Source organism: Capricornis sumatraensis, chromosome 10 (assembly GCF_032405125.1).
Source record: "Capricornis sumatraensis isolate serow.1 chromosome 10, serow.2, whole genome shotgun sequence".
Taxonomy (NCBI): Eukaryota; Metazoa; Chordata; class Mammalia; order Artiodactyla; family Bovidae; genus Capricornis; species Capricornis sumatraensis.
This window is the reverse complement of record NC_091078.1, coordinates 72,800,422-72,814,238: the sequence shown is the minus strand read 5'-3', so window position 1 is coordinate 72,814,238 and position 13,817 is coordinate 72,800,422. Positions and strand designations below refer to the sequence as shown.

General features: G+C 37.0%; 1 protein-coding gene across 1 annotated transcript in view; it reads right to left on the bottom strand.

The window, feature by feature from the left end:
• Positions 1 to 13,355, bottom strand: part of CNTN3 (contactin 3) — a 258,496-nt gene extending 245,141 nt beyond the window's left edge. The window contains exon 1 of the mRNA XM_068983112.1: positions 13,180 to 13,355. Coding sequence (XP_068839213.1) covers positions 13,180 to 13,340 — 161 coding nt within the window. The 5' untranslated portion in view covers positions 13,341 to 13,355. The remainder of the gene's footprint in view (positions 1 to 13,179) is intronic.
• Positions 13,356 to 13,817: the final 462 nt, after the last annotated feature.

Genomic DNA, 13,817 nt, shown 5'->3' with positions numbered 1-13,817 from the left:
ATGTTTCCAGGCTCTAAGGAAGGGGTGAAAAAGCTCCTTCATGGAGCTTACATTGTGCTAGAAGCCTTTTTTCTGTTTCTCAGTTCCTGTCCCTCCCCCCGTGCCTAGCCCCAGTCTCTATCCAACCCTACCATTAACAGTAGAATAAATAGAAATGAGATTCATAACCAAGCGCTCCTTGGTTTATGGGTTGAACTCATCATGTGATTATGAGCAATTAACCAAACTCCATTAAACCTAAGATTTCAAAATGTAAAATGAAGACAGTATCATCTTCCCCACACGGTTGTTCTATCGATTTATTTACAAACTGCTGAGAAAAGAAGTAAAACAAAGGTGAAGGAGAAAAGGAAAGATATATCCATCTGAAGGCACAGTTCCAAAGAATAGCAAGGAGACATTAGAAAGCCTTCCTAAGTGATCAATGAAAAGAAATAGAGGAAAACAACAGAATGGGAAAGACTAGAGATCTCTTCAAGAAAATTAGAGATACCAAGGGAACATTTCATGCAATGACAGGCACAATGAAGGACAGAAACAGTATGGACCTAACAGAAGCAGAAGATATTAATAAGAGGTGACAAGAATATACAGAACAACTATACAAAAAAGATCTTCATGACCCAGATAACCATGATGGTGTGATCACTCACCTAGAGCCAGACATCCTGGAATGCAAAGTCAATTGCACCCTAGGAAGCATCACTACCAACAGCTAGGGGAAGTGACAGAATTACAGCTGAGCTATTTCAAATCCTAAAAGATGATGCTGTGAAAGTGCTGCACTCAATATGCCAGCAATTATGGAAAACTCATCAGTGGCCACAGGACTGGAATACGTCACTGCTCATTGCAATCTCAAAGAAAGGCAATGCCAAAGAACGTTCAAACTGCCACACAACTGCCCTCATTTCACAGGCTTGAAAAGTAATGCTCAAAATTCTCCAAGCTAGACTTCAACAGTACATGAACTGAGAATTTCCAGATGCTCAAGCTGGATTTAGAAAAGGAAGAGGAACCAGAGATCAAATTGCCGACATTCGTTCGATTGTAGAAAAAGTGAGAGAATTCCAGAAAAACGTCTACTTCTGCTTCATTGACTATGCCAAAGCCTTTGACTGTGTGGATCACAAAAACTGTGGAAAATTCTTAAAGAGATGGGAATACAGGCAACCTTACCTGCCTCCTGAGAAATCTCTATGCAGGTCAAGAAGCTACAGTTAGAATGGGACATGAAACAACAGACTGGTTCCAAATTGGGAAAGGAGTATGTAAAGGCTGTATATTGTCAACCTGCTTATTTAACTTATATGCAGAGTACATCATGTGAAATGCCAGCCTGGATGAAGCACAAGCTGGAATCAAGATTGCCAGGAGAAGTTCCAATAAGCTCAGATATGCAGATGACACCATCCTTATGTTAGAAAGGAAGAGGAAATAAAGGGCCTCTTAAGGAAGGTGAAAGAGGAGAGTGAAAAACCTGCCTTAAAACTCAACATTCAGAAAACAAAGATTATGGCATCCGGTCCCATTACTTCATGGCAAATAGAAGAGGAAACAATGAAAACAGTGACAAACTTTATTTTCTTGGTCTCCCAAATCACTGCAGATGGTGACTGCAGCCATGAAATTAAAAGATGCTTGCTCCTTGGAAGAAAAGCTATAACAAACCTAGATAGCATATTAAAGAGCAGAGATATTACTTTGCCAACAAAGCCCCATATAGCTAAATCTATGATTTTTCCAGTAGTCATGAATGGATGTGAGTGTTGGACTATAAAGAAAGCTGAGCGCCAAAGAATGGATGCTTTTGAACTGTGGTGTTAGAGGAGACTCTTGAGAGTGTCTTGGACTGCAAGGAGATCAAACAAGTCAATTCTAAAGGAAATCAACCCTGAATATTCATGGTAAGGACTGATGCTGAAGCTGAAGCTCCAATACTTTGGCCACCTGATTCAAAGAGCTGACTCTTTAGAAAATACCCTGATGCTGAGAAAGACTGAAGGCAGGAGGAGAAGGGTATGGCAGAAGACAAGATGGTTGGATGGGATCACTGACTCAGCGGACAATGAGCTTGAGCAAGCTCTGGGAGATGGTAAAGGACAGGGAAGCCTGGCATGCTCCAGTCCGTGGGATTGCAAACAGTCAGACACAACTGAGCGACTGAACAACAACAACCATCAATCAATCAATTTATTTAAACAATGTATATAAAACCAGTGGCTCATGGTAGTCATCCAACAAATAGGTAGGCACAAGTGTTAACATGGGAGGGGTTTCCAACCAGATCTGCAAGTCTGTCCGTTTCCTTTGTTTTCCTTTTCTTCCATCCTCATAGAGTGTATGTTGGTTAAATGCAACCTGTTTGATTCAATGCTTTGGGTCATCTCCTCTCATGTGGAATGAACTGTGTCTTCCACATATGGTTTGTCTGCATTTGTACCTGACTTAGAAGTCAGTGAAACGTGGGACAAAACACATGCTGGGCTTGACCTTCAAAGAATAAATCTGACAGTAAATCACTAGTAGGTGGGCTGAATTTTTAAGCTGCAAACGGTTTGCTAGTTACTAAGTTATTTGATGGCTTGTGGAGGAAGAAGGGAGAACTCCTCTAAATGCAAAGCAGGAAAAATGCAGTTAATTTCACACACTTTTGAATAGAGAACTCTCATGACAAATGGTACTTGTGGCTTTGTTATCTACAAAGAACAGTGTGTATCAAGGAAAAAAGTTTCAGCTCCAAAGTCTAGAATGTTTATGGCCTGATGAAGCATGCCTGATAGCTTCATTTGAAAATTCTGTTTTTGTGTTTAGCTGATGAATAATAAAGGTACAATGGCTATGTGGCAAATTGTAAAGATAAATAAAAATATATAGAAGCACTTCTTCTTGTCTATTTAATAGCTGGAAAGATTTAAGATATCATAAAATATGTGGGAAAACATCTTATTTCAGTAAGCATCTAAGATGTAAAAGCTATCATATCTCTAAGTTTTGACTGAAGAGTCAAAATGGAAAACATTTCTTACATTATGCATGAATGTTTCTTACTTATGTTATCTCACTCTTTGTCATATAGACACAATCTCTAAATTATTTTACTGTGCAAAAAGGCCAAAACTGCTCTTGTACATATGTTTCTGCTGTAACAAAATTATAACTGCGTTTGTTTTAGTAAATTCATCAGAGTGAAGATATACTTGAGATACTCAGAAGATAATTAATTTTCTTTTAACAAAGCAATATATTTCTCTCCTTCTTAATATTATTCATCATTAAATGGAACTCATCCCCAGGTGATATAAAATTTCTCAGTATCTTATTATACATGGATTGCTTTTCTTCTTGCTAAAAATATGTTGATTCAAAAGGGTTGTTTTTAAACTCTGCAATGTGTAAGCAACCTGTGAGCCTGGGCATCCAAATGTTATTTTATTCTGAGAAAACAGTGTACTTCACTTCCTAATACAGAAATTTATTTCTGAATATTTTCAATAGAATCTTTTGTATAGGAAATAATCAGGAAAGTTGAAGGCACACAAACATACTCTTTCCACAAAGAATGTGTCTAATAAATCTACAAATTAGACTACATTTCTTTGCAGTAAATTGTAATCCAACTGTCCAGAGTTCATGAACATCATGCACAGTGGTAAGACAGTGACAGGTAAATGGTGCATTTAGGTCATAAATTTGGGAAGCTTTCAGAAGCAGACACTGCCTTTTAGCTTTGAACATGCAGAAGCCTTTGTGAAAGTTAAAAATGTCTACTTTTATGAAGGAATTTTGAAGTTCCTTAGGACTTTAAAGTCTCAGAATGAAATACTTTTTGAAATATGGAAATCATTTAAAACTTCATAAAAGTAAAATCTGCATATTCCAATTTCATTCCGAGAAGCTTCATGCAGTGATTTGGAGCAAAAGAAGACAGCTCTGGGGCTCTTGGGGTGATGTACACTAGCATTTCAATCATATAACATTTACACTGCGCTCGAGGAGCAGACTAACCTTGTAGCTTTAGTTCAGTGGTAAATGTCACAAGATTAAGTATCTTTGCATAACCATCATCTTGTAATGCTCTTGAATGATCTTGTAAGATCACTGTCAGCTTTCAGTGTTCAAACGCTCATTCTACATGAGTTAGGATTTGCTTTTAGAATCCACAAGTGAGAAATGTTTAATTTTCATATTTCACAGCTCTGATTCTCAAGCAATAGGCTCTCAACCCCTTAAACTGCTTGGTGTGGAGCTCATATGTGAATTTGTTTCTAGGTCAATAACTCGAGGTTCAGATTCTGGAAGAAGTTGCAGTTCCAAAAGAAGTCCTGGGCCACTTACTCTGCCAGCTGATCTGAGGTAGCATGGATTAGATCGGTCCATTTCTAAATTTCAGTTACACACTCTATACAACAGGAAGCTTTTACTGGCCTACAATTTCTTTAAGATATTGTACAGGCCCTTGGGTTAACAGTTTTTGAATCTTAACTATAAAGTATAAGGCAGGGATATTTCAACTGGCAGTTATCAGTTTTAAATGATGGAAACAGTAATTGTGACTTCTAAGAAATAACATAATCATCAATCATGGGGAGTATATGAATCACTGCCTTCCAATACAGAGAACAAACTATGTGTAAGATTCTGTGTAGGTTTGTGTGCAAACAGAAGTTGATGTAACAATGAGTTAAATTAACATAAAAAGCCTAGATTCTAAGTGTTGAAAGGTATTTTCAAGCCATATAGTCACACTATCAATCTCTGCTGAATTCCTTCCATCAGTCATAACAGGCAGGTGAGCATACTAGGTGCTCACAGAAGTTTCCTGAATGAAGTAATCTTATTTTACCCTCTAACCTAGCCATCCTAGCCTCCTAGCTTCCAGCCTTCAACAGTCATCCCTCTCACTGTGGTCATACATATTATCAATAAATATCTCAAAGACATGGAATGAATGTATAATTATTTTCACTCCCATCTAGTTATTATTTACCACACTAGTTATTACTGGATATGGCAACCTCTTTACACAAAACCACACTAGTATGGAATGAGAATCATGAAGATAAACATAGATGTATCTTGTTGTCAGTTTAATTTAAGGCACTAAATCCTAACTTGGATCTTCCACTAAAACTCTGTAATAAAGGTTAAAGAATATCACCCTTTGAAATCGAAACTAACAAAACTCAGTGACAATAAATTGAGTGACAATCAGGGAGTTTCAAAATAATCTTAGGATGTAATTCATCTCATGGTTGATTGTATTATCCTTCAAGGTATCTACACTAACTTATAAAGTTTGGTCAGGAAAAATGGAAACATAAACAATATTCCAGAGAAAAACAAATGCTACATATTAGACTTTGATGAAAAAACAAGAAAAAGGCAAAATAATTTACTAAATTCTTTAAGAAGCTGGGGCTGGGTTTTGAAAATATGCCCACATTAAACACTTGTTAAATCAACAGGCAATACTTTATTTAGGGTTTGACAGGAAAATTAGGAATTTAATCACAGAAGCAATTTGTGGTTTTGGATGCAGCTTTCAAGTTAATAAGCAAATGCATTTGTGTTCAAATGCAATGTTTGTTAATATGTTTACTGAAGTGATGAGAATAATTGCAGCCCTTGAAAGAATGAATGCCTGAATTTGCATATTCAATACTTTATCCAAAAATAACTAGTTAGGCTTCAGCAATAATTAGTGAAGATACAAATGAGTTAAATTGTGATGCTGTGTTTTTAAAAATCGAGTTTCTAAAATATGTTTCATGACAGAGATTCCCACTCATTGATAAATTTTAATCATATATAATAAAAAAAGACATAAAAAGAGATTAGACCTACACTGGGATTAAAAACAATTTAACTCTTCAGTTTATATAGGTAAAGCCTAGCTCAGATTGACCAGTGATTATCTTTATATTATTCTGAGAAGAATCAAAGAAGATGACTGCTCTTTCTGCCATCTCTGCTTCCATTTCAGCTTTTACTGGCAGCATCGTTCTCATTCTCCTCTGGAGAGGCAACACCTCCCAGGACCCAGGCATGGCCACTGGGACCATTCCTCATTTCAGGCCTTAGAGATTAGTTAGGAATACAACTGTGATGCAGTTGATTTAACTAGTGTTTGATCAGTATGTGTTTTCCTTCCTTCTTCCCTCATGACAAAAACATAACAACAACAAAAATATGTTAATTTTTCAACTACCACCTTTAATATCTAAAATCTAACATCTACATTTCTCCTGGGTTCTGACTACTGACAGTATTAGCTGTGTTTTTATTTCATGTTTTTCTGACACCATTCAGAGCTTTTGGTAACACATTAATAGGAAAGATTTCCTCTTCTTCCAGTTAATATTCTGTGGAGGATATAAGTAGACCTAGGCAGTCATCTTTGCCACTTCAGGGGCAATCAGTCTTAAAATAGAGCCATAAAGAAGGGCTCAATCCAAATTTAAGAATATCCTATAGAACAATCTATAGATTGCTTCTGTTCCTGTGATGCTTCATGACACTCTTGACTCCTGAAATAAAACCTTACCCCAAACTGCCTCTGTTTCCTCCCAGTCCATCGAGTCGGTGATGCCATCTAGCCATCTCATCCTCTGTCATCCCCTTCTCCTCCTGCCCCCAATCCCTCCCAGCATCAGAGTCTTTTCCAATCAGTCAACTCTTCGCATGAGGTGGCCAAAGTACTGGAGTTTCAGCTTTAGCATCATTCCTTCCAAAGAAATCCCAGGGCTGATCTCATTCAGAATGGACTGGTTGGATCTCCTTGCAGCCCAAGGGACTCTCAAGAGTCTTCTCCAACCCCACAGTTCAAAAGCATCAATTCTTCAGCACTCAGCTTTCTTGATAGTCCAACTCTCACATCCATACCTGACCACTGGAAAAACAATAGCCTTGACTAGACGGACCTTTGTTGGCAAATAATGTCTCTGCTACTTATTATATAAAGCTGGAAAAGAATTATATTCTGGTTGCTTCCTTGTGCTGAGAATAAAACAAAACATTTATAGAAAATCTGTGGATCCAGCAAGGATCAAAGTAGAGCACTGCTATCCAGCAGAACTTTCTGCAAGCACAGAAATGTCCATTTGTGTGTCCAATACAGTAACTATTAGCTACGTGTGGCTACTGAGCACTTGAAATGAGGCTGCTATGACTGAGGAATTGAATTCTTGGTTGAACTGATTTAAACATATGCAGACACACTTGGCTTCTGGCTACCATACTCGACGGCACAACCTGTTAAGTCTTGAGCCAGACTCAATGTTGTAAACACAAAACCCACCTGGCCCACATTCACATTTAAGGCTTATCATCTTTGGCCTTTACTATGTTTAAAAAGTGAGAGTCAACAATAGAAATACAGAGATTCAAAAGAAGAAAATTTCTCAATTTTAAACATCTCTTGAAAAGGTTTTGTAGTAGGGGACCAGGATTCCTGGATGATAACAACTAGCCAGTGCTCAGAAGCAATCATGGCCACTGGATGGACTTCTGGCTAAATGTGGGACAGTCTCTTGTCATGATTCGATGTGTCTACATGTTATTAAGGGCTGCCTCTTTTGGTTTGTTACTTGCCTGGTCCCCACTGACATTTGCATATTATACCCTGGTCAGTCCAATATGAGCCTTGTAATGCTGAATGGCATTAGTTGAAGTGACCAGGGAACTTCCTATTTGGGGTCTTTCATCTTAGCAAATGATGGGCATATTTAACCCTATGAGAAGTTAGAGAAAATCCTTCCCATTTAAAAAAATGTTATTAATACTTCCTCAGGGCAACCTCTTTCAGCATCATCAGCAATTACGACCAAACTGAATACTAATTAACCTTTAAATACAAGCTTTGGGGCTCAGGCGGGAAGAGGCAAAAGAAAGAATAAAATTCTCAATTAAACCCTAACATGGGTAATTTCTCTTGAGAATTTCTGAACTTTTAGATTTCTAATATGCCCAATTAAGAGTTCTTTTTACCCAGTGGTATAATAACAAAGACAAGATCTCTCATCAGAAAAGTTTGCCTCAGTCTACAAGACAGGATCTGGGCTTTCAAAAGGATATTCCTTTACAAGACTCTTAGACTTTACTCTGAGTCTTAGAGAATGTGTTTGAGTTGCTTTTAATTTACATTTTCAAATGAACTGTTAATTTCCTCCTTGATATCTTTCTTTTCCCCTCCCTGCCTCCCTTCCCTCATTCTTTCCTCCCTCCCTCCTTTTTCTCTTTCTTATCTATGTGCTTCTATTTATAAATAATCACAAAAACATATCCTTTCTGTAAATTAATGTAAAATATATATTTATCCCCATGTTAGATGGCTCAGATGGTAAAGAATCTGCCTGCAATTCAGAAGACCTGGGTTCAATCCCTGGACTGGGAAGATCCCCTGGAGAATGAAATGGCTATCCACTCCAGTATTCCTGCCTGGAGAATCTGATGGGCAGAGGAGCCTGGTAGGCTACAGTTCATAGGATGGCTAAGAATTGGACACGACTGAGCAACTAACACTGTCTTTCACTTTCAAAGTCATTACCTATTTGCACTATTTATTCATAATTTTTAAAGGATAGCAGAAAATAAGAACCAGCAAGTTTATTTTCTTCTGGAACAGGTAAAGGAAAAATGCAGGATATTATTACATGGTTGACTATTAAAATCAAAAACTAGGAGAAAAATCAGGCCATAAGTGAAGGTGTTGTCTAAGTAGATGAGGTTATAATTACAACCCACTGTAGTCTATAATCCCATCTACTCATCGGCATGATTACTGATTCAGATAACATGGATAATAAGGAATCATTGCTTATTATGGGAAAACCTAATATTTTCCCAGTGAAAAGAGGTTTCCTCATGCTTTTTCCAGGTCTCAATTTCTAATAACTCAAAAGTGAAATTTTATACTGGTCATTAGTCTTACCTTCAGAGTATTTTTAGAGCTATAAAGTGTTTTCTATTTCCCTATAACCAACTATTTTAAAACAATACCTAGCATGTAAAATTTCTTCATTTATCAAACTTAAAACTGATTAATTAATTTCAGTTATACATCTATTTTCAGGTACAGATTTGTTTTTAAATGCAACATATAGTATCTCAGGACATTTAATAAAACATAAAAAGTACTGTACAAATGGCAGAACTTTATCAACATTTTATATATATTATCAGGATTTAAACACATATATTATGTCTATACAATAGCATTTTGTAAATACCTGGTATTTAATTGTATTTACTCTAATTGTAATACACTGACATTAAAATAAGTATCTCATAAATAAACACAACTAAAAGATATTTCTGAATTTCTAAGCTCAAGACTTCTTGAGGTTTGATTAAACTTTACCAACATAATTAATCTATTCATTTAGAAATAAAATCCTATGTGACTATATGTTATATCTTGACAAGTTTTCAGCTGAACACATTCATCACCAAATTATTCACAAGATAAAATGCCAGGAAATAACTTTACTAACAACCAAAAAAAAAAAAAAAAAAACCAGCCCACACATGAGTCATTCACATTGATTCTTTAAAATATTTACAGTCATATCTAAAAGGATAATATTCCACTTCACAGAGAAACAAACAGATGCATTTAGAAAGTGTTAGAATGTCCTACAAAAACGCTGGTGAAAATGTTTCCAGGATAATTTCCTATTAAGTGGATCTGTTCATCTTCCCTCCAAAGAAGAAAATATTTCCACCTGTTGCATGTACTGTGTCTGATTAACTGAAGAAGCTCATAAAATAGCTTTTTGTTTGATTTTAATCATGTTGACAACTTTTCTTATTTCTATAGGTTAAGGAAGAGGCAGAGAGAAGAAACTCTTCTATCACCTCAGCCAATTCTGACCAGTAACCAGGATCATTACAATTACTGTGTTGAAAATACTCAACAGGTGCTCAATATATATGCTGTTGAGTACTGTTGACAGAAACTGACCTTTACTTGCAAGTGCAAAAATACAAAGGTCTACCTTAGAAAGTAGGGAAAACCATTAAACCATTCAGGTATGACCTAAATCAAATCCCTTATGATTATACAGTGGAAGTGAGAAATAGATTTAAGAGAATAGATCTAATAGAGTGCCTGATGAACTATGGACGAAGGTTCACGACATGGTACAGGAGACAGAGATCAAGACCATCCCCATGGAAAAGAAATGCAAAAAAGCAAAATGGCTGTCTTGGGAGGCCTTACAAATAGCTGTGAAAAGAAGAGAAGCAAAAAGCAAAGGAGAAAAGGAAAGATATAAGCATCTGAATTCAGAGTTCCAAAGAATAGCAAGAAGAGGTAAGGAAGCCTTCCTCAGCGATCAATGCAAAGAAATAGAGGAAAACAACAGAATGGGAAAGACTAGAGATCTCTTCAAGAAAATTAGAGATACCAAGGGAACATTTCATGCAAAGATGGGCTCTATATAGGACAGAAATGGTCTGGACATAACAGAAGCAGAAGATATTAAGAAGAGGTGGCAAGAATACACAGAAGAACTATACAAAAATGATCTTCGTGACTAAGATAATCACGATGGTGTGATCACTCATCTAGAGCCAGACATCCTGGAATGTGAAGTCAAGTGGGCCTTAGAAAGCATCACTACGAACAAAGCTAGTGGAGGTGATAAAATTCCAGTAGAGCTCTTTCAAATCCTGAAAGATGATGCTGTGAAAGTGCTGCACTCAATATGCCAGCAAATTTGGAAAACTCAGCAGTGGCCATAGGACTGGAAAAGGTTAGTTTTCATTCCAATCCCAAAGAAAGACAATGACAAAAAAAATGCTCAAACTACCACACAATTGCACTCATCTCACACTCTAGTAAGTAATGCTCAAAATTCTCCAAGCCAGGCTTCAGCAATACATGAACCGTGAACTTCCAGATGTTCAAGCTAGTTTTAGAAAAGGCAGAGGAACCAGAGATCAAATTGCCAGCACCCGCTGGATCCTGGAAAAAGCAAGACAGTTCCAGAAAAACATCTATTTCTGCTTTCTTGACTATGCCAAAGCCTTTGACTGTGTGGATCACAATAAACTGTGGAAAATTCTGAAAGAGATGGGAATACCAGACCACCTGACCTGCCTCTTGAGAAACCTATATGCAGATCAGGAAGCAACAGTTAGAATTGGACATGGAACAACAGACTGGTTCAAAACAGGAAAAGGAGTATGGCAAGGCTGTATATTGTCACCCTGCTTAACTTATTCACAGAGTACATCATGAGAAACGCTGGCCTGGAGGAAGCACAAGCTGGAATCAAGATTGCCAGGAGAAATATCAGTAACCTCAGATACGCAGATGACACCACCCTTATGGCAGAAAGTGAAGAGGAGCTAAAAAGCCTCTTGATGAAAGTGAAAGCGGAGAGTGAAAAAGTTGGCTTAAAGCTCAACATTCAGAAAACAAAGATCATGGCATCTGGTCCCATCACTTCATGGCAAACAGATGGGGAAACAGTAGAAACAGTGTCAGCCTTTATTTTGGGGGGCTCCAAAATCACTTCAGATGGTGATTGCAGCCATGAAATTAAAAGACGCTTACTTCTTGGAAGAAAGTTATGACCAACCTAGACAGCATATTCAAAAGCAGAGACATTACTTTGCCACATAGGTCTGTCTAGTCAAGGCTATGGTTTTTCCAGTAGTCATGTATGGATGTGAGAGTTGGACTGTGAAGAAAGCTGAGTGCTGAAGAACTGATGCTTTTGCACTGTGGTGTTGGAGAAGACTCTTGAGAGTCCCTTGGACTGCAAGGAGATCCAACCAGTCCATTCTGAAGGAGATCAGTCCTGGGTGTTCATTGGAAGGCCTGATGCTGAAGCTGAAACTCCAATACTTTGGCCACCTGATGCAAAGAGTTGACTCATTGGAAAAGACTCTGATGCTGGGAGGGATTGGGGGCAGGAGGAGAAGGGGACGACAGAGGCTGAGATGGCTGGATGGCATCACTGACTCGATGGACATGAGTCTGAGTGAACTCCGTGAGTTAGTGATAGACAGGGAGGCCTGGCATGCTGCGATTCATGGGGTCGCAAAGAGTCGGACATGACTGAGCGACTGAACTGAACTGAAGTCAACTGAAATGAACCTTCTAACCTAAGACTGACCCAAGTTAATAATGATTGTTCTCTACTATTATCGACATGGGTTAAGAGAACAACAGGAGTCAATAAGATCTACATCACTACTCAAAACACTAAGAATTTCATTAATAAAAGTTGAAGTCTGCTTGTTCTTCAGGTTATAGAAAAGGTTTTGCCAAGCGAAGTTGATTGCAAACAGGGAGTTTGAGACAAATGCTTGCAGTACTCAAAAGAGCATGCTGTTTTCCAGGTGCCTCAGGCACTTTCTCATAACCATTTAAATAAAAGCAGCATATCCTGTTTATAAATAATTCATCTCTTCATTAATGTGGGTCCCCTGAGAACCCTAAAAGTTAAAAATCGTTAATCTGTATTATTTAATAAAGTATATACCCATCACATCCAAATAAACTATCATCACCTCACCAAATATTATATTTTTATCTTAAGGTGATGAGAGTTCAGTTTTTTTTTCTTTCTTTTTTTCCTTATACCTTTCTGTGTTGCTGGAAGGTTTCTAGTGAACAAGTTATTATTTATATTATTTGAAAAATGTATACTTTCACATGAGAAAAATACAATAAAATTTATTTTCTCTTCAAAAATAGATAGTATGACTTTAGTAGGAATGTATTTTATTCTTCTACACTGTATGAACCTTCTAACGCATACTCAGTAAAATAATAAAGGAAGAAGGATAGATGCTATTACCTTTTTCTAAAACTGTTATTGCTACATACTTTTACAACATATTTAATTTCATCCCTACAATGGATGTGTTCCCAAAAACTACATGTAAATCCAAGTCTATACATTAATTTCTACCACAAATCAATGAAAAGACATTGCTTATTTAAGAGAGTCTATCATGTTTTCTTTAATCAATAATTCTTACTGTAAAGTAAACAATCAATCAAATATACAAAATATGGACCCAAATGTTTAGGTATGACTGTTGAATATAGCTTCATGTATTATAACTTACTGATAGCATAAGTATACTGAAGCAAAAAAATAAGTTCATAGTTGCCAAATTGCTTTTTTTTAATATGGATTTTCAAACTTTCCACTGTACCTGTAATGAGGTGAAGGATTGCCTCGTGCTTCACAATTTAAAGTTATTTTTTTATCCTCTGAGCCAACAGGAAAAACGCTGTTGCTGGGTTCTTTGACAAACACTGGGCCCTGTAAGAGCAGCTCACCTATATGGGTAGAAGACATCCAAAAAATAATCATAATAAGTAAAAGGTACTGTACCAGCTGCACACTAGAATTAAAGAAGAAAAGCAACCAACCAGTGTCTCTAGTGCTGTTTTTTTAAAAAGGGAAGCAGACACTGCTTCTTCCCTTATCCACAAAGATGCTCTGTAGGCACTACTTTGTTTACAAGGCATCACTGAAGCTGTCCTTGCAACCTAGTAACACTTCTAAGAAAATGAAAATTACTATCAAAATCACTGTCATATTAATAAGATTACTTAAAAGAATAAATAAGGCTGTACTAATCACTTTTTATAATATAAATTCTACCTAAATGATCATCGGTGAATTACCTGGTCTAGGAAGTCTTTCTATCATAAGCCTCTTTACAAAACTAAAGCTGTATTCAAAACCACTTGAATCCCTGAGTATTGTCTTTCTCATAATACTTGCCATGCATGCAAATCTGAGTGTTGACAATGTTATTTTGCATTCCGACCTCAAAACGCTCAA